The 22,517-nt window shown below is 35.3% G+C and overlaps 2 protein-coding genes across 2 annotated transcripts; both read left to right on the top strand.

Moving 5' to 3' along the window:
• Positions 1 to 5,138: 5,138 nt before the first annotated feature.
• LOC145571837 (putative disease resistance protein At4g10780) lies at positions 5,139 to 9,695 on the top strand. Its single transcript, XM_081630872.1, has 2 exons — positions 5,139 to 5,244; positions 6,550 to 9,695. The coding sequence occupies exon 2, from the start codon at positions 6,555 to 6,557 to the stop codon at positions 9,012 to 9,014; it is 2,460 nt and encodes an 819-aa protein (XP_081486998.1). The 5' UTR covers positions 5,139 to 5,244; positions 6,550 to 6,554; the 3' UTR covers positions 9,015 to 9,695.
• Positions 9,696 to 18,099: 8,404 nt separating this feature from the next.
• LOC145570194 (putative disease resistance protein At3g15700) lies at positions 18,100 to 22,188 on the top strand. Its single transcript, XM_081629218.1, has 2 exons — positions 18,100 to 18,450; positions 20,570 to 22,188. Exon 2 carries the CDS (start codon positions 20,679 to 20,681, stop codon positions 21,951 to 21,953), a length of 1,275 nt encoding a protein of 424 aa, XP_081485344.1. The 5' UTR covers positions 18,100 to 18,450; positions 20,570 to 20,678; the 3' UTR covers positions 21,954 to 22,188.
• Positions 22,189 to 22,517: the final 329 nt, after the last annotated feature.

Here is a 22,517-nt window from a genome sequence, read left to right on the forward strand (position 1 = left end):
TTTATTTATTTGAGATTAAGGTTTTTTCTCATCGATCATCATCGGGATGTTTTGCAAAAGTGGTTGGTAGATGACTTCAAGGGAATTTGGGTGGATTTTAGGTGGTGGATAAGAGGGTGGCAAGGAGTTAGAGTGTATATATCGGTGGTAGGATGTTTGGCCTTGTGGTGGTTTTGGAGCTGATCGACTCGGTGGTTTCTAGGAGGTTAATTGGGTTTTCGGTGATTGTTAGGTGGTTTCAAGGGAGTTTCGGTGGGTTTAGGAAGGGGTTAGGTGGATCAAAGTTGGTGGTCGGGTGGTATCATGGTATTGATGTGATTGAAATAATGGGGGGTTTTAGGTGGTCTCGTGCCTTGCATGTGGTGGTTAAAATGCCTGAAATTAATATTGTTTTAAAAGGTAGTTTCTCATAAGAATACTAATTTAAAATATGGTTTATAACAAAATTTTTAAAGGAATAACTAAAATGGAGTATAGTATAATAAAAAAGAATGAAGTGATGCAATCATGTTCTTGTGTGTTTAATTTAGATTACTTCATTCGATTTGACATGCTTATGTACAAAGTGTTGGATTTTAGTGAGGAGTGAGTAAATGGAGATTAATGGTCATAATTCATTTAGAATTGAGGGAATGTACATGCAGGTATATAAACCCTGTCAAAAAAAAAAAAAAAAAAAATGGTTTATATACTTGTATATACTTGCACGTACATTCCCTTAATTCTAAATAGACTATGACCTTTAATCTCCATTTATGTCCAATTTCATACAAAAATTAGTACGAAGTACTTGTATTAAATTAAAAAGTTAATAGTCTCTTTCCTTCCTCTCCTCTTTCTTAGTTCCTTTTATCCCCCTTCACTATTGATAATGTTCTGTCAATTTTTCTTCTCCATTGAAGGACACGAGACCAATTGAAAGTATTTCATCCGTTTCTTTTTAGTTGGTACGTTTCTTTAGTCACGCTTGCCAATGTACAAATTCAACCATTAATATCTTTAATTTTCGATAAGCAAAAATTATAAAAATTTAATACTACGTATTTAGAAAATATATAAGAAAATATATATTGTGATGATTCTAAGAAGATCCCACATCACTATATTTTTCATTACATATAAACCACAAAACACGGTCAAATGGAAGTGTGTGAATAGTGCAAAAGTTGAACGTGTCTGTTGAAGCTTACAGGTTTTGATGATGATGAACTTAAACAAAGCAAACTTCAAACTAATAAAAGTTTTCTAAGTGTTGTGAATAAGACAGATGAAATTGGCTTTGGAAGTGGAAGAGTAGCCTAACTTTTGAAGACTCATAAGAGAACTCAATGAAAGTTAAGGAAGATAGAAGAAGAGTTCCCTCACAGGAACTAGTAAAGTTCCAAGTTCCTTAACAGGAACCTGAAGACAGCAAGTTTTGGAAGAACTTGGTCTGCGAAGTTCCAGTTTGGAGCTGGAAGGAAATTGACAACAGGGGACTGCGTGAAGTTCAAGTACCCTACATACTACCTCCGTTACATATTAGTTGCAACTTTTGCCAAAATGGGGTGCTACACATTAGTTACAACTTTTAATTTTTTTCCTAATTTAGTAAGTTTTTTTAAATAAAAGTATAAAAATACCCTTACTAAAGAACTTATAAACACAATTAACTATCTAAATCAGATTTCATTAAATTCCAATACTATTATTAACATAATATTTTCACCTAATTTAACTCCTCTAACACATAAATTAAAAAATCAATTCAATTCAACAAGCATTCAACTCAATCAACTACCAAGAATTATCTGAACACGACCTTCACAACATCGTCGCCGCCACATCTAACTACCATTGTCACCGTCGCCGCTGCATCCACCACCATCGTCAACGCCGTCGCTGCTCATCACCATATTCAAAGTCGTCGCCTACTCCTCCAGCGTTCCTCTCTTTCTCTCTCTCTCTCTCTCTCTTTAATAGTGTGGATTTGATGGTTTGAGGGGTAATTGGGCTAGTTTGGGGTTGTTTATGGATGGTTTGGTGTGATTCAAGGTGAGGAAGGGTAGTTTTGGGTTGGTTTAGGATGAGTGTGGGTGATCTTGGGGCTGATTGAGGGTGGTTGTTTTGGGGTGGTTTATGGCGAGTGTTGGTGGCTTTAGGGAGGTTCGGCTGTGAGGAGTTGGTGTCGGTGTGGTTAGAGTTGAGAGGGGGTGGTTTCGAGTCGTTTGGGTTGAGAGGCGGGTGATTTTGGGGTTGTTCGAGCTGCGGGGGTGGTTTTAGGGTTGTGAGTCAAGCTGTGAGATGGGTGGTCTAAAGGTGGCTACTGTTTGACGTTGGTAGTGGACTTGTGGTGTGGCTGTTGTTGTTGTTGGTGGTCATTTTTTTTAATTACCTCCACTTTCTCTCTCCTACCCTTAATTTACTATACTTTAATTCATTAATTAACCATTATGAAATTTTGTCTTAGAATCCGTGTCAAGCTCAAAGTTGCAACTAACTTGAAACGGAGGTAGTATTTAGAGTATTGGCGCAAGCAATTCAGTTTTAATATAGTCTTTATCTTTTAGAATTGTTGTAAATATGTTAAGTAGGTTTACGCATGAGATTTATTAGAAACGTGACAAAAGCTTGGCAAGCTTTTTAAAATTGGAAAGTTAAAAAGATAAGTTTTTAGGAAAAGATTTTCTTGACAAGATTTATCTTCTTAAAAACCTAATATCAAAAAGATATTATTCTTTGAGATAATTTATCTTTGTTAAATTTTCTAAAAGATTTTCTTCCAAAAAGATTTACTTAAAAACCGTGTTTTTAGATTTAGGAAAATTAACTTGTTTATCTTTTAAAACCCTACTTTCTATACAAGCAAGTCTTGTATAAATAGTAGAAATCCAAAAATTCATTTTCAGTGAGTTTTATGCGTGAAAAAATCAAAGTGTGCTTAATTGTGTAAGTTTGCCAAGTCCTTTACTTTTTCATATTTGTTTTGGGCTTCATGCGTAGCTTGCCTCTCATATATTAGTGTCTTTACTCTGTAATTGGTTGGGTTCTTGAGTGTGTGTGTGTGTAATCATCCTTGCATACAATAGTGAGAGTAGTACTCAGTGAGTACGAGTGAATCTAAGTCAGGGATTTAGATTGGGTAGGATAGGGTCCTACTGTGTAGCAAGTTCATTCTGGAACTTGTGAGTATGGGTCTGATTATAATAGGTTTGTAACTTGTGAAGTTTGTCCCATTATAGTGCATTGGTTTGGTTTTGAAATTCCCTATAAGGGTCGAGGTTTTACTTTCAGTTGGGCCCTGGAAGGTTTCCTCGTAAAATATTGTGTGCATTGCAAGTTCCTTTATATTCTATTTTATATTTTGCGAAAAGTAGTCAATAGGAACTCACATACAATTCACCCCCCCTCTTGTGGTGTTCGTCTCAACTAACAGTGTCAACTAATAAAAAGTGAAGATAGTATCATTTTAGTTGTACATATTTTGCAACAATTTTGAATATTTTGTGCGACATTACAAAATTTGAAGTTATTATGGAGAAATTTGAGAGAGAGAGAAAATGAGGGAAATTTTAGATACAGGAAATTGGGAAAATAGAAGTTCTAATTTCTTTCCAATGTGTAAGAAAAGTTTGGTTATTTAAATCAATGATAGGCAAATGATTTAAGCTAACCCCAACGGTATAGATCAATTCTCATATAATTATGTTATTCTTATGATTGAAAAAAATGGTGATAGCTAAAATAGTAGATTTGTTGTTGTTTGATTCACTTGTGTCCGTCTTGGCTATCACAAGAGTAGAAATTGTTTTGTACATCCGGCCTATTCGGGTATATTGTACACCCATGAATATTTGCTCTCATTTTGATGTTTGTTTTTCATTCGATCATCAAATAAAGAGTAAAAATTAACATTGAGATTAGTTGGATATATGGTACATCCGGGTATATAAAACAATCTCTCTACCCGAATTGCACCCTTGCCACTTGCCATCAATAAAAAGGAAGCGCACAAAGATTATTAATTGTCAAGCCACTTGAATGGTGACAATGACAAGGCAGCAAATTTAATTTGAGTTGAATATATAGCCGAATAGTTGAATATATAGGCTTGGTGAGTGCATTTCCACGCTAATCAGCTGTAGTAATCGTAACAAACAGGTTTCCACAAAATAGAATTTTAAAACAGCTGCAATAATTCTAAAACAAAAGGTGAAAAGCACGTAATTTGTTACCAGTACCTTTTTTTTTTTGACAAAGGTTTTGATACTATTATTGTTTAGACTTTTCTCCATCCTTGTTAATTGTTCTTGACTTCCCCTCCCACATAACTCAAGCATTACGAAGAAGTTTCCTCTAAAAACATACTTTCACCATTTCTATTTAGTTGACGCATTTGATTTAACCACATATATTAAGGAGAGGAGAGAGAGTGAGAGAGAATAAAAAAGTAAGTGGGGTAGCTTGTAAATGCAAGGTCAAAAGTAAACATGGACAACGGGCCGTGCCGTGCCGCGGTGGGGGCGTGTCGTGCCGGCTCTGGGCGGGCCGGGCCGCAGGCCAAACCGTGCCACTTAATTTTGTTTTTTTTTTTATTATTATTTTTTATTTTAATATATATATATATATATAAATTGATTTATTGTGTTATAATAATTAAATAAGTTTATATAAATAAACTTAATTAATTAAGTTTTATTTGGGCATGGGCCGTGCCACGGGCCGTGCCGACGACTGTGCCCGTGCCGAATTTCAATTTTTTGTTCACGGCACGGCCCACGGCCCACAAGTGGGCCGTCGTGCCGGGCCCGTGCCGCCCGCGTGTCGGTACAGCCCGTGCCCATCTTTAGTCAAAAGTTATCCTAAAAGGAAACGTGTCAACTAAAAAAAAAAAAAATTATAAAAAGGAATACATGTCAACTAAAAAGAAATGGAGGTAGTATATTAAGTAGTTTATCCATCTATTTTAAAATGGAATAGCTTACATCATTTGACAATACAGTAAAATAAAATTGCAATTTCCCAAAAAAAAAAAAAACAAAAAACCTTGTCACGGTCGGCAATTTCGTAAGGTGCTTCCAGCAGATCTGCATACTGTTTTCGCAGTTTCTACGAAGTACCAACATAAGCCAAGGCAGGGTATAAAGAGAACCTACAATCCTAAAGTCTCCTCAACAACAAAAAAAAAAATCTACACATTATTCCCTTTTTGTAATTTGAAAAACACATTAAGCTCCTCATTGGCTTATCGCTGCCAAAATATAGGTCGGTATTTCTTTTCATATTTGTGGTTTCTATATTTTTATAAAATCCTTTGTACGAGTACTTATTATTGCGCTCTTTTCATTTTTCCCGGTTTATTGTTATAATCCAACATCAGCTAAGAACTTTTAGTACTTGTAATAATTTAAATAAAACTAGAACATTCCTGTACGGCATATATTTTATGTGACAAAAGTATACTTAGATAATTTGATTTCTAAAAAAACTAAATATAAAAATGGAAATTTGGTGGAATAGGTAGTTTTTTTTTGTGTGTGTGTGTGTGTGTGTGTGTGAGAAAATCTAAAAAAATAGGTTGTGTAAAATTTTAGAATTAATAGCTTGAAGAGTTGTAATTAAACATTGAAAATATAAAACTGCAATTTTAGTATAGATAACTGTTGTCAAAAAAAAAGTATATAGAGATAACTGAATCGATCTTTCTGCAAGGTGCTCAAATTTTTTTTATATATGATTCTCACATTTAATGAAAAGTAACTTGACTATTTAAGTTGTGGCTTCTAATAATAACATAGACATATACCGTATGTTTCTAATTTTTTCATGAAAAATAAGGACTTAAGAAGTAAAGAGAGTATGTAATATCTTAAAAGTTGAGGCATTTCCAATAGGCAACAAAGGTAAAAAGAAAAAAAAAAAAAAGTATTTGTAACGTTTAATGAAGCAAAATTTATGTCATTTGAAAAATTAGATAAACAAAAACAGAGAGATTAGACAGACATAAGCACAAACCCCAAAAGAGAATTCATAGACTATGTTGTCTATGTACTTGATAAAATCTTCACAATTCAATAATTCATCACTTAGTTATCATCTCCAATTAGTTAATACGAAGTGCTACATGTTATAACACAAAGTGATTCGATGAGTGGGCATTAATTAATTAGTTGTTTGGTTTTTTATTTTATTAAAGGTAATGATATATATATAGCCCTATTTATAAGCATTAAATATACTCCTAAAATATAATTAAGTTGGGAATTTATGATAAAATCACAGGTATAATTAACTAATTATTGGTAATTTATCCTCAAAATTTCTTTTGTAAGCTTCTTATACATGACCCTTAGGTCTATGTTTATCTTTGCCTTTTTAAATACTTTCTCTAAGCTAAGTATATTCGTTAAATATTGTGTCAATTTAAATTAGTTTGTTATGATTGTGTATTTGTGTCATTGACTGACTGTAAAATATACTTGGGTGTTCAATGGATATTTGATGGGTGGGGAGCTATATCACAAATTATGCCACAAAATATATCAATGTAATCATTTTTTTTTTTGGCAGACCAAATGGCCGGTAAGATGCATATGAGATTACCTGTAATAGATTCGTTTTTCGCCATGGTGAGGAACTTCCCTGGTATATCATCTAATGGAAAGCGCGGTAGAGCAGTTGAGGCAGTTGATAAGCATTCTGAAATGTGCAGTGTTCATTTTCAACCACAAAATAAACGCAGGAAAGAGCAGACATTCCTGAGTGTTAACTCTAAGTACATTGTGAAGATGATGAATTGGTTAGGAAAAGATGAGATAAACGCCATTGGAATTTATGGAATGGGCGGGATTGGGAAGACCACCCTTGCAAAGCAGCTTCACATTCGAGTAAAAGACCAAGAAATCCATGTTACTGCTTGGATCTTTGTTGGAATGGATTTCACTGTATACCAATTACAGCAAAAAATTGCTGATGCTTTTGGGTTTGATCTTCAAAGTGATAAAGATGTGACCAGAAGATCGGGCATGATATATGCATTTTTGTCCTGCAAAGACAAGTGCATACTTTTCCTTGATGATTTGTGGGGTGAATTTCGTCGAGAGGAAGTTGGCATTCCAAGAAAATGCAAGCTCGTTGTCATTTCCAGGATGCTGGATGTTTGTCGTATGCTTCGTTGCCAGAAAGTCATTAGGGTCGAACCACTCTCAGAGGAAGAGGGTATGCAGCTCTTTCACTATAGTATGGGAGCGTATGATGGTGTTTCCAATCAAGAGCTCTCTGTTAAGAACCTTGTAGTTAACGAGTGTGCAGGTCTCCCTCTTGCTGTCATAGCGTTGGCCAACATCATGAAAGGGGCGGTTAATTCTCCTAGATGGGGAGAAATCGTTGAGAGTGTAGATCCCTTTTCAATGGGAAGTACTCAGTTGGAAGATATACTTGGTCAATTGAAGTTGTCTTATAATAGATTGAATAGCGCTAAGCTGCAGCATTGTTTCTTATGTACTGCATTATACCCCAAAGGCTATCCCATCTGTAAAGAAGAGTTAATACGTCTTTGGATTGGGGAGGGGCTCATAGATGAGATGTCATCGTGGCAGGAACAGTACGACATGGGACATACCATATTGAACAAGCTTCTCAATTCTTGTCTGCTTGAATCTTGTCAACATACCGGGATTGTTAGGATGCATGATCTTGTTCGGCGTATGGCTCTTTCCATTGATAGTAATGGCTTAATGGTGAATGATGGCCTACCTTCAAAATTGGAGTTCTCTGGAAGTCTCAAATTTGTTTCATTGATAAATTCGTCAATATCACTGATCCCATCAGATGCTTCCCTCAAATGTGCCAATCTCTCAACCTTAATTTTACAACAGCCTTTTGAGGTAATTCCAGAATCATTTTTCTTGAACATGCGTGCCCTTCGTGTTCTAAGCCTATCCGATACTCGTATTATTAGATTACCAAGTTCCATCAGTGCCTTGGATGAGCTTCGAGTCCTTGATCTTAGCAGTTGTCAGAAACTGCAACACGTCTGTCCAATAACACAACTTTATAAATTAAGGTTTCTGGACCTTTCTCAGACTGCAGTTGAGGAGGTTCCTCGCTCCCTTGAAATGTTAAATAAGCTCACTGAGCTTGACCTATCCTCTATCACTGAACCAAAAATCCTAGGGGTCTTGCCTGCCCTTTCGAAATTGAAGAAACTATCATGCCATATTTCAGGCATTATTCACGAGCTGCAAGTTTTGGAATCACTGAAAATTCTTGATGCCAAATTTGATAACCTTTTGGACTTGAGTAATTATGTCAGGTCTCAGCACTGGAGAACGTTAGAGTGCTTCCATCTTCAGGTTGGTTATAGAAAAAGGCTGAAGAGATCATACAGTAGAGCGGTATCTCTCCAAGGCTGTATCTTGAGTGAGCGAGGGAGGGAACAGGTTGCATTTCCAGATGACCTTCTGGAGCTGTATCTTGATAATTGCAGTGGTTTCAGTAGCCTATCTGATATATTGTGTCGCAATAATGCTGAAAATTTTAAACAGCAAGCCGATGTTTTTTCAAGCCTAGTTAAATGCACCATCAGAAGGTGTCATGATGTCGAGAAACTTCTTTCACCAAGCTGTATGCAAAATCTCCCGAGCCTTGAATTATTGAAAGTTGAAGAGTGTCACAAATTAAGAGTGCTAATAGTAGAGGAGATCGGTACTCATTGCCATTCTGAAGGAAAAGATGCAGCCATTGACCTCTCACAGCTAAAACAGTTAGTTCTCACCTCGTTGCCCCAATTGAATAACATCTATAAGGGTCGACTAATTTGTGCTCAACTTTGGTCATTTACAGTTATAGACTGTCCAAATCTGAAGCACCTTCCGTTTTCCAACAATATGGGTGATGTAAAAGAATTGATAACTTCTCTTGAATGGATTGAAGGACAACAGAAATGGTGGGAGTCGTTAGAATTGGATGATATGGAATCTAAAGCTTTGCTAGCATCGTTCTTCAGATGCAGATCTTCCATGGATGTATGCTGAACAAAAGAGTAAAAGTTGTGTGTTATATTTATATTGAAGTACTACGTACGAGTATATAATTAGCCATCTTGCTATAATGCTATTGGGTTGAAGGTGTAAGAAATATGACTTATGTATTCTAAATAATGAAACGGCTTATTTGGAAAATGTCAAGACGTGACAATAGATCACTGCCCTAAAGTCGAATTTGTTCCGCACAGTATACGCGGACTCGTAGCAATCGACCTTCAGAGTTACACGACTGCAACTCTTCAATGTATGACAAAGACTTAGCTTGAGAACACTATGAACAATGCCCAAAATAAGAAGCTGTATTTTGTGTAACAATTTTTAAAGTAAGATGAGGAAGAGTAGTATTTTTCTTGTGTCTTGACAAAGAGGATCGGAGGAGGTTGTTTATATAGTAGTCCAATAAGCCATGAGCCTAAATCACTCAAAATTGCCTACATGCAATTGTGATGTTGTAAGACTTGTAACAGTAGTAATAGCTCCACAGTAGCAGACGGTCCTAAGTTTGATTCCTATTTATTTTTTTAAATTTTTATTTTTATTTTTAGGAAGAAATTCCTAATATTTAGTTTAATTTTTATTTTTTTACACTTTTTTGTTTTTTCTTAATTTTTTTGAAACAAATCAATTCATTAATAAAAAACCATAAGACATCTACAAATGAAATCCAAATCAACAAACACATACAATTGAATCAAATAAGGGTTTCCTTCATCAATGCTACGATCGTTAAATAGGTCTTGTACTATAGTAATCTCTCACACACATTGCTAGAATATACAGCCTTTCGGAAAGACGAATATCTACATTACTTATGTAGATTTATTGAAAATTAAATTGCAAAACTACAAAAAAATTAAGGAAAAAGGGTCGAAAATAATTTAATTTTCGAAGAAATTAGACTATTTTCGGCCTAAACGCCAAGAGTTCGGAGAAACTCTAGAAGAAAGGAGGAGAGAAAGGAGAGGATAGGCTTTCTTTTCTTTAATTAGTTTTCCTTTTCCCTGTAAGTCTTTTGACCCTACCATATTTCATTTAATTAGTTTTGTCTATATTTCAATCTTCTTTATTTATTTTTAAATCTTCTTATTTTTAATAACTTTTGCATTTATCAATATATTGTAAAAACTTGGCCAATGATACCTTTAGTAAAGGTTAAAAAAATATGATGTAGCTTATTTGAATTATGAAATTGAGTTTAATCACTAACAAATTAATTGAGTTTAATCATCACTAACATACAAGTAAAACTTATACGAAGTAATATTTTTCATAATAAACTACTCCCCCCATCTCTTTTATATAGTTATACTTAAATCATCAAAGTCTCCAATGCACAATTTTAACCACATATATATTCAATGTACTAAAATGATATCCATTTCAAGATAAAACCAACATCTCACTATTCTCACATGATATGATTTTGATGTTTATATAAGTGTGCTTTTATAGCCAAAGGTTTTAAATGTTGACCACCAAACTCAACATGTGATTTTTTTTTTAAAAAAAGGTAGTAGTAGTAAATCGGAAGTAGTAGTAAATCAAAGGTTTTAAATGTAGACCACCAAACTCAAAATGTAATTAAAAAAGGAAAAGAAAAAAAAGTAGTAAAATACAATCAAAGATTATTTGTAATAGCATAAATTTTGCAATGAAAAAAATAATTAATTACATAGTAATACAATACTATTTTAATAACACATAGTATAAATTTCAGACCCCTACAGTTTAACCTCAAGTTCTATGTCAAACTTTTTTTTTTACTTTTTTAATGAAAAGATAGAGCTTATATACTCATTAAGAGGAAATATCCCTCTCGGCCAACGTTACAACATTTCATGGAAAATTATTAAGACGAACATACTCACATTTCCCCTCTAGCTTTATCTATCTAATATCATCATAGATAACATGGATGGGAGAAAGACCAACATCATTCGAGAAAATAGCTTTTACCACATTGATAGCATCCGATTCCACCCATATGTTAATGTAACCTCTATGCTAGAAGGGGTGCATAACTGCATACCTCACTGCTTGCGCTTCAATACATGAGGGAAGTTGAGACATCAAATTTTCTTCGTCACAGGATAATGTTGCAATTAGCATCTCTGAATACCACATCCAACCCTGCCTTCTCAGCCTCAGGAATGTAAGCATCCACATTTGCCTTGATGCACCCATGTGGCGGGAACTTCCAGACCAAGCTACTGCATATTCATCGTAGTCCTGCACCAACTTGCTGCATACCCTGCTGCCAGCATCACGACATCAGGGGCTTCATTCTCAAAGATGACCAGGTTTTGAGAACACCATGATGCCCACATCAAAGAAGCCATACGCCAACACCCCTCTCCAACTTGCTGTGCAGCCACCCCCATTGCACTGCAAGGATTAAACTGGCACTTCAACAAGGTACTCCCCCAGCCCACTATGCCCCCAAATTTCAGTTGCGACATTACATTCATTCAAAAAAAATGAATGATTGTCTCCCGCTGCGCCCCACTTGACCCGACCTAAATTCAATCCAAATTGTTCCTGACCCGATTTCAAATCATCTTAAATGTAATTTAGACCACCTTATTATTGTTAATCAATGCATTTTGTCTAGGGAGACCAAGTTGGTCCAGGCCAGCAAAAGAAAGGAGCATCATCCTCAAATTTAAGAGTTAAATATAGTAGATATTTGTTGTATGGTCAAAGGAGATAATTATCTTCTTAAATTATAGACAATAGTTCCCTATTATATTGCCATATATATTATAGTCAAAGGAAATAATTAGCTTGATAAAAATGATAATTATCTATTTATAATTAGTTGAACCCGAATATGACCTGACTTGGAAATGACCCGACCTGATTGTAACCTGCAAATTATTGACTTGAACATAACCAGACTTGAATCCGAGAATGACCCGACTTGAAAGTGACCCAACCTGATTATAACCCGCAAATTATTGACTTGAACCGAACCCGACTTGAACCCGAGAATGACCCGACCTGATTATAACCCGCAAATTATTTACTTGAATCAAACCCGACTCAAACCCAAGAATGACCCGACCTGATTATAACCCGCAAATTATTGACTTGAACCGAACCCGACTTGAACCCGAGAATTACCCTAACCCGTTTTAATTCGTGAAAACCCGAATTAAACCCGACATATTGTTCACCTAACCCAAATGTAACCCGACCTATTATTAACCCAACCCAAACCCGATAAGAAGTATCACTCAACGCGACCCGACTAAAGCATGACTCAACCCAAACCCGGCCTGCATAGGTTATGGAATTAATCTGAATTGACCCGATCTGAGTTGACCCGACCCATTCTTACCGACCTAAACCCGACCCGTTTACCCGAATTGACAGCTCTACCCGACACCTCCAAAATTTCTCAAAAAGCATGGATATTAGTCTTCAATTTTGGAATTTTTTGACTTTATTTCACCCGAAAATAAAAATTGCCAAAATGTTTACCATGATCCCTAATACCCTCCGGGAGTCCAATTGGCTAGGTGAAACCATCCAATTTGCCTTTAAACGACCAATTTATCGTTTACAACTTGCACCGATTTCATTAATTCAAGCCTACAACGAACATTTATGACAACATATAATGATCATATATTCCAAACGACATTATATGACCCCGAAATGTATCCCCTGAAATCTCAATGCTTTTCGACACCGAGCCCCGAAACATTCGAAATTTCTCAAAAAGCGTGGATAATTAGCCTTCAATTTTGGAATTTTTTGACTTCTTTTCACCCGGAAAATAAAAATTGCCGAAACGTTTATAATAGTCCCTAATACCTTCCGGGAGTCCAATTAGCTAGGCAGAACCATCCAATTTGCCTTTAAATGACCAATTCACCGGTTTACAACCTGTACCGATTTCATTAACTCAAGCCTACCACGAACATTTATGACAACAAATAATGATCATATATAGTTCCAAACGACATTATATGACCCCGAAATGTATCCTTTTAAATCTCAATGCTTTTCGACACCAGGCCCTGAAACATTCGAAATTTCTCAAAAAGCGTGGATATTAGCCTTCAATTTTGGAATTTTTTGACTTTTTTCGCCCGGATATTGCCGAAATGTTTACCATGGTCCCTAATAACCTCCAGGATTCCAATTGGGTGGGTGGAACCATCTAATTTGCCTTTAAACGACCAATTTACCGGTTTACAACTTACACCGATTTCATTAGTTCAAGCTTGCCACAAACATTACTACAACAAATAATGATCATATATGGTTTCAAATGACATTATATGACCCCGACATATATTCCCAAGAATTTCAAGACTTTTCGACACCGGACCCTGAAAACTCCAAAACTTCTCAAAAAGCGTGGATATAGCCTTCAATTTATGAATTTTTTGACTTTTTTTTGCCCGAAATTAAAAATTGCCGAAATGATTACCATGGTCCCAAATATCTTCCGGGAGTCCAATTGGATAGGTGGAACTAACCAATTTGCCTTTAAACGGCCAATTTACCGATTTACAACTTGCACCGTTTTCATTAACTCAAGTCTACCACGAACATTTATGACAACAAATAATGATCATATATGGTTCCAAACGTCATTATATGACCCTAAAATGTATTCCCTAAAATCTCAAGTCCTTTTGACACCATGACCCGAAACCTCCAAAACTTCTCTAAAAGCTTGGATATAAGCCTTCAATTTTGGAATTTTTTTGACTTTTTTTCGCCCGCAAATAAAAATTGCGGAAATTTTTACCATGGTTCCTAATACCCTCCGGGAGTCCAATTGGGTGGGTTGAACTATTCAATTTGCCTTTAAATGATCAATTTACCGGTTTACAACTTGAACTGATTTCATTAAATCAAGCCTACCACGAACATTTATGACAACATATAATGATCATATATGGATCCAAACGGCATTATATGACCCCTATATGTATTCCCCAAAATCTCAAGACTTTTCGACACCGGGCCTCGAAACCTCCAAAATTTCTTAAAAACGTGGATCTTAGCCTTCAATTTTGGAATTTTTTTGACTTTTTTCGCCCAAAAACAAAAATTGCCGAAATATTTACCATGGTCCGTAATACCCTTCGGCAGTCCAATTGGGTGGGTGAAACCATCCAATTTGCCTTTAAACGGCCAATTTACCGGTTTACAACTTGCACCGATTTCATTTACTGAAGCCTACCATGAACATTTATGACAACAAATAATGATTATATATGGTTCCAAACGACATTATATGACCCAGAGATGTTTTCCCTAGAATCTCAAGGCTTTTCGATACCGGGCCACGAAATTTCCAAAATTTCTCAAAAAGCGTGGATACAAGCCTTCAATTTTGGAATTTTTTTGACTTTTTTTCGCCCGAAAATAAAAATTGCCAAAATTTTTACCATGGTCCCTAATACCCTCCGGAGTCCAATTGGGTGGGTTGAACTATCCAATTTGTCTTTAAACGGCCAATTTACCAGTTTACAACTTGAATCGATTTCATTAAATCAAGCCTACCATGAACATTTATGACAACATATAATGATCATAAATGGTTCCAAACGGAATTATATGACCCCGAGATGTATCCCCTAGAATTTCAAAACTTTTCGACAACGGGCCCCGAATCCTCCAAAATTTCTCAAAGAGCGTGGATATTAGCCTTCAATTTTGTAATTTTTGACTTTTTTCACTTGTAAATAAAGATTGTCGAAATGTTTACCATGATCCCTAAAACCTTTCGGAAGTCCCATTGGGTGGATGGAACCATCCAATTTGCCTTTAAACGACCAATTTACCGGTTTACAACTTGCATCGATTTCATTAACTCAAGCCTCCCACGAACATTTATGACAACAAATAATGACCATATATTGTTCCAAACGGCATTATATGACCCCAATATGTAAACCCTATAATTTAAAGACTTTTCGACACATGACCCCGAAACCTCTAAAATTTCTTAAAAAGCGTGGATATTAGTCTTCAATTTTGGAATTTTTTGACTTTTTTTTGCCCGGAAATAAAAATTGCCGAAATATTTACCATGGTCCCTAATATCCTCCAGGAGTCCAATTGGGTTGGTGGAACCATCCAATTTGCCTTTAAACGACCAATTTACCGGTTTACAACTTGCACGGATTTCATTAACTCAAGCATACTACGAACATTTATGACAACATACAATGATCATATATGGTTCCAAACTGCATTATATTACCTCGAGATGTATCTCCTAAAATATCAAGACTTTTCTACACTGGTCCCCGAAACCTCCAAAATTTTTCAAAAAAAACGTGGATATTAGCCTTCAATTTTGGAATTTTTTGACTTTTTTCAATTCGCCCGAAAATAAAAATTGTCGAAATGTTTACCATGGTCCCTAAAACATTCCGGGAGTCCATTTGGGTGTGTGGAACCATCCAATTTGATGTTAAACGGCCAATTTACCGGTTTACAATGGCCAATTTAATTAACTTGTACCAAACCCGACTTGAACCGAAATTGACCCTAATTCGTTTTAACCTGTCAAAACCCGAATTTAACCCGGCTTGTTACTAACCTGACCTGAATTCAGCCCGACCTGTTCCTAACCCGACCTGAATTTAACCCAACCTGTTACAAACCCGACCCGAAATCAGCCCGACTTGTTATTGACCTGACCCAAATTCAACCCGACTTGTTATTGACCTAACCCGAATTTTACCAGGCCTATTACTTACTCGACCCAAAAATTCAACCCGATCTGTTACTAACCCGACTCGAAATTAATACGACTTGTTATTGACCCGACCTAAATTCAACCCAAATTGTTCCTGACCCGATTTCAAATCACCTTAAATGCAATTTAGACCACCTTATTATTGTTGATCAAAGCATTTTGTCTAGGGAGACCAAGTCGGTCCAGGCCAGCAAAAGAAAGGAGCATCATCCTCAAATTTAAGAGTTAAATATAGTGTATATTTGTTGTATGGTCAAAGGAGATAATTATCTTCCTAAATTATAGACTATAGTTCCCTAGTATATTGTCATATATATTATAGTCAAAGGGAATAATTAGCTTGATAAAAATGATAATTATCTATTTATAGTTAGTTGAACCCGAATATGACCTGATTTGGAAATGACCCGACCTGATTATAACCTGCAAATTATTGACTTGAACGTAACCTCACTTGAATCTGAGAATGATCCGACTTGGAAATAACCCAACCTTATTATAACCCGCAAATTATTGACTTGAACCAAACCCGACTTGAACCCGAGAATGACCCGACTTGAAAATGACCCGACCTGATTATAATCCGCAAATTATTGACTTGAACCGAATCCGACTCAAACCCGAGAATGACCCGACCTGATTCTAATCCGCAAATTATTGACTTGAACCGAACCCGACTCGAACCCGAGAATTACCCTAACTCGTTTTAACCCGTGAAAACCCGAATTAAACCCGACCTATTGTTCACCCGACCCGAATGTAACCCGACCTATTATTAACCCGACCTAAACCCGATAAGAAGTATGACCCGACGTGACCCGACTCAAGCATGACCCAACCCAAACCTGACCCGCATAGGTTATGGAATTAATCCGAATTGACCCAACCCGAGTTGACCCGACCCGCTCTTATCCGACCCGTTTACCCGAATTGACAGCTCTACATTTACCCACCTTTTTCATATTTTCTTAAATTCGTAGCAAAGTAACAGAGAAGGTATATCTTCAATTTTGGCAAGTAGGCATAGACTTCATTAATATTAAACGTATATAAAATAAAATTTAAAAAAAAAAGAAAAAAGAATTAAGTTTGTAAATCAGCTACTCCAATCATCCAATGTGCTTATAAATAATCTTTTTGTATTATTTTTTAGAGCATAAAAATTAAATGGAACTTTTGTAATATATTTTTAAGAAGGTAAAAAAAAAAAATGGTCTTGATACTTCAAATTAAACTTTTTCTATTGAACTTATGTGATGTGTATTCCTTCAAATGTTTACCTCACATTTTGTCAGGAGGAGAAAGATTTACTTAATCATAAAGAGAGTACTTGTGCTCTTTAACTTATTTAAATACAAAAGTTATTCTAGTTAGATTAGTTTTAATCAAGTCAAAAATATTTTCGGATTAGACTAGATAATAGATATGATTTAAATTCGATTACCTTATTACTTAACATATTTAGTTGCGTGTACAAAAATTTATAAAAACCATATATATTATTTGATAAGAGTCAATTTGATGATGATATTTTTCTCCCTTATAAATTAGTGTAATACTGCAATCACATAGATCATATAAGACCAAGCTTTATTAAAATCAAATAAAATGAGAATGAGTTTTAAGAACATGATATGTTTTTTTTTTTTTTTTTTTTTTTTTTTTTTTTTTTTTTTTTTTTTTTTCTTTTTTTTTTGTGTAGTCATTTGGGAAGCAAAAATGCAAAGATTTTATTAATATAAATGTAAAAAGAGTATGTTTTGATGTTTACCATAAGATTTGTAATGTTAGTTCTAGTAATGTTAAAGCTAATGATCTTGATTGGTTAAGGAGCATATGCCCAGGGGTTTTAGTAACCTCAATGTAATTCTGTTTTTGTGATTAAAATTTTTTGTCTTTATTGAAAAAAACTTAGTTTTTTAAGAAAATGTATTTTTTATTGTTCACACTCGGTTTATTCTTTTGAGCTAATTTGGATTTAGGTTTTAATACTTAGGGTCTGTTCTATTCACCTTATTTTCACTTATTTTAAGTTTAATAAGTTCAGTTTAGAAAAAATTAATTCAAATAAATTTAATTTAGAAAAAATAAATTCTGATAGGGGTGCACAAATATAAATTACAACTAAAATAAGTTCTAATAAGTTTAGATAAGTGAAATCAGGTAAATAAAACACACCGTTATTGGGTAGATTTCATTCCCCTTACAATTCTAAATGTGGGGGATTGAACACGTGATCCTCTCTATCAAATATGATATCCTCAATCACCATTGCACTAACAACAAATTAGTTAAGAATATGATATTTAAACGTAGGACCAGATCTAAGGTTGAATTGACAATCATTGAGAGTTGACGCCGAAGACTCCAAAAGGAAGACTTAGTAAAAGTCTTCTCTAATGCAATATATGAAATTTGGGTGTTCCTTCCTTAACCGCGCAGGGTAGATTCATAAACATTTTCCAGATCTCTCATCTGGCAAGTTTCGCCATGTTAGGTATGTGAAGAAGAATATAATGTATGAAGTATATATATAGAGAGGTCATTAAATACTAAACCCAATCAAGTTCACTGCTTTTCTTGCAAAATCCGTTTTCTGTTTGGCCCTAAATATGTAAATCACGGAACCCGGAAATACAGGAGCACCCGTATATGCTGTCACTTGAGACGGAAGTGGCAGCGGCAGCGGCGATAGTGAGTACATTTCTTTTATTCTTATGCACAATCTCTATCATAATGCAATTTTTTAAATTTATTTCTAAAGGAAGTGTATACCGATTTTATAATTTAATCTTTAGTGTGAGAGTGAGGGATATCTCAACAGGTTAGACTTGCATCCCGATTTCAAGTGATTTTGAAATCGATTCTCATGACTCGTTCTTGTGGTAATCTAAACACAAAATAGATATACATTCCACGGTATATATTCTGTACTAGGTTTCCTTAAAAAAATGTATATTATATGTACTCTCTCTCCATTCCACAATGATCATGTGAAATCTAGCTTGATTCATCATAGTAAATACATTATCAATATCTAGCTTTTATAATTTTTGCTAGTGTGAGATTAAAAATATTTGCGATCAAAGATGTGTAAAAAACTTACATGATTTACGTAAATAGGAACAACATTTTTTTTTTTTTTTTTGAAGAGGCTCTTTTAGTATTACTTAATTGTGTGCTTAGTGTATATTTTTCTTGTTTTTTTTTTTTTCAAAAAAAAATCTTCGTATTTTTTTTTTATTTACATATAGATGAATATACTTTCTTCATTTTATAAAATACTTCCTAACTTTTCCGCTTTTGGTTTCATTTGTTTTGACAAAACATATTTTTTTTACAAAATATTTTTTTTTTCTTTTCATTTTCCCAAATAAAGGAATGAAAAACAATTTTCCTAAATGTGGGTAGAAATTTGAGAGTAATATATTATTCCTTTCGTTTTTAAATACTTGCTCTATTTCTTCATACGCAAAGTTTTAGGAGAAATTGAAGAAAATAATAAAATATGAAGGTAGCGGAGTAGAGGGAAGAATAAAATTTGTAAAAAAAAAAAAAGTTGTGGAGAGAATTGGAGAAGAGAGAATATGAAATTAATAAAATATGATTTATGTTGGGTCCTTTAGGTGAGATAAATGAATTAAATATTGTAAAAGATTTCCAAATAAAAAAATAGAGCAAGTATTTAAAAACGACCGAAAAAGAAAAGTGGAGCAAGTACTTAAGAATAGGAGTAATAGGTAGCACGAATCAAACTAAACAACATGAAAGCTTTATGATTGTTTTTGTTTTATGCAAAAGATCAAACATAGGTATGGAAATAGTTGTTTAAATCATCGTAATGTGTTATATATAATTATTAAATAATGTAAGATGATGTCAGCAACAATAATGTATGGCTATAATTGGGACCAAAAAAATAGAAAATAGATAATTCTTCTATATTTTATTATTTGCTCCATTTGTCCATGTGTAGAATTTTAGGAGGAATGGTGAAAAATAATAAAAAAATATGGCAATGGGGTTGGTTGAATAATAAAAAAGTGTTAAATAACAAAAGTGAGTATGAAGGAGTTGTTAAAAAATTTCCTAAAAAGAAATAAAAAAAGTAAAAAAAAAAAAAATACGTCTGTACAAGAAAAATGGAGCAAATACGGAGTAACAAAATATGGGAGTATATTCATTTGCATCATAATAAAATATGGGGAAGCAAACAATAAAATAATAAAAATATGGTCAATTTTAAACACCAATACAATTATATGATTACTCGATCTACCCGTCAAAAAAAAAACAAAAAAAAGAAGACTACTTGATTTATCGAGTTATGACCCTACGGCCCTACCGCCCTTGAATTATCTCCAGAATTGGCAGAGACACTGAGATACTTAAGACTTTTTTTTTTTTTTTTTTTTTGGTAAAGTGAGTGAAAAGCTTTGAAACAAAGTATAGAGATGGATTGATAAAAACTTATATATTTACATATTGCTCGGTTACATTATATTAGGTGCTATCTAAAAGCCAAGGCATGTTCTCTTCAGCTTAATTTCAGTTCAGTTCAGTTTCTAATTTCCTTTTCTCATAAACAATTCAGTTCAGCAAATCAGAACAGACCCTTAGTATAATCTAAACAAGATTTAGATAAACATAGAAGTAACCAGTTCCTCTGCTAGCCTCTAGATCACATAAAAGGTTTCCTAGAGTTGTGCTGTTTGATCTCTCTGGTTTATAATTTTTTTGATTATTGTAAATGTATAGTACCCCTAGTTGGGAGGAAATTTTTGATCTGAGCAGAGTTTTTCTCTTTTTTCAGAGGCAACTGTGTATGCTGCATGATAGGCTGGCGTGAGGCTTCAGATGGATCACCATGGGAATAACATATAGGATCTTACCGGGTCACACAGGCTGCTGTGGGTATAGAAATGATGGATGCGATACTTGAGGTAGTGCCGAAAATTTGTCAGTTAGGGAAACGATTTGTGCAGGTGGACATCATACGCAATGACCTGGATGGTGTGCGGCAGGAACTACAGAACACTGTCGATGACATGAAGCGAATGGTAAAAAATGAGGAGGCAGACCCTAGAAAGAAGCGTAAGAATGTTGTGGTTGCCTACTTTAGGCAAGCAGAAGGGTACATAAGTTCAGCACAATCAGTGTTAGACAGTCTCCAGGATGAGTCGTGGTTGCTGAAGCGTATGATGTGGGTGCTGAGCATTGAGCGACACCTAAGGGAAGGACAGGAGCTTTTGGATAAGGGTAACCAGTTGCAAGGGCAAGGCTTAACAAACAACGGGATTAGAAAGCGTGGAGAGAAGTTACCCATGGTGGAGGATCAGTACATTGGCACGACGTTGTCTGGGATAAGGGATTCAGCTTATCAAGCCATGACAGAAGGTCGTGCTCAATGCATTGGTATCTATGGCCACAGAGGAGCCGGAAAGACCAATCTCATGAAGCACCTGTACAACAAAGCCTTTGAAGATGAACAGGAATTCGAGGCTGTATTTTGGGCCACGGCACCAGATATAGAGCCTGATCAAGGGAACTACAACAAGGCCTTGCAGAATTGCGTGGCTGATGAGATGATTGTTGATTTGGACAGCAATTATGTACATGATGAGGTGAGATGTGCAGGCAGGATAATGGCGAGACTCCAGGAGATAGGCCAGGGTCGTGCAGTTTTCTTCCTTGACAATGTGAAGGAGGACTTTCCAGCTTATGAATTGCTAGGAATACCGTCTCAAATGACCCCAGAAAGTACTGGTGTGAACTGCACCCTGGTGTTTAGTACACTGTCCAAAGACGTATGCAACAGGATGAAGTGTAACCACACCATCAAGTTGGAGCTGTTGGAGGAAGAAGAAGCCAAGAATCTGTTCCTACATGAAGTGAAACTCGGATATAATGATCAATTGTTCTCAAGTCGAGATCAGGAAAGAACCAAAAAAGTAGCAATCCAAGTGGCAAAAGAGTGTGCAAGAATGCCACTGGCCATCATCATCATAGCCCGGTCTATGTCAGGGATTGAAGATTGCGGGCTAATTGGGAAAGACAGAGAAGAAATGTATGTAGATGATCAGGGTCATGTGATATTGAATCGACTTGAAAGAATGTGCTTAATTCAAGTTGCACCAGACAAACAAACAGTGACTATGAATAAGTGGATCAGAAAAATGGCAGATACTGTTTCTTAGCTTGTTCAGAGCTGAGATTGCAATTTGCAGGGAGTTTAGCAGCTTGGTTATTCATGCATGGTATTTTCCAAGTGTGGCGTCCCTTTCTTAAGATTATATATTTAGTTATTACAATTTTGTGTGTGTGTGTGTGTTTTCTAAGATGAATTTTGTGTTTCAACTACTACAGTTTTATAGAATTGTACAATTATGAGTTTCCTCCAACAGTTTCAATACAAGACCCAAGTTTATTTTATTTTCGACTGTGTCTGTGTACCATATATGAATTTGTTAGATGTGAAACATAGTCGTACTCTGCACTTGATTAAGCTTGCAGGCCTGGGAGTTTTGTGATTTTCCTAAATGATGTACCTGAAGCCCAATTTTCTCTGATTGAGATAGGAATCCCCGTCCTGCAGAAGGGAGTGAGAGCAAGGTAGTTGTAAAGGAGTGTCAGGGGGTTTAGCAGAAGCTATAGCAGCTGCTTGAGATGGGTAGCAAGAATTAGTAGCAGATGCTGTAGCATTATTTGAATTTAGGAACTTTAAGAAGGTGCTACGTCTCATTGATGAACTCCTGACATCA

This window comes from Chenopodium album, chromosome 12, assembly GCF_948465745.1.
Source record: "Chenopodium album chromosome 12, dcCheAlbu1.1, whole genome shotgun sequence".
NCBI classification, from domain to species: Eukaryota; Viridiplantae; Streptophyta; class Magnoliopsida; order Caryophyllales; family Amaranthaceae; genus Chenopodium; species Chenopodium album.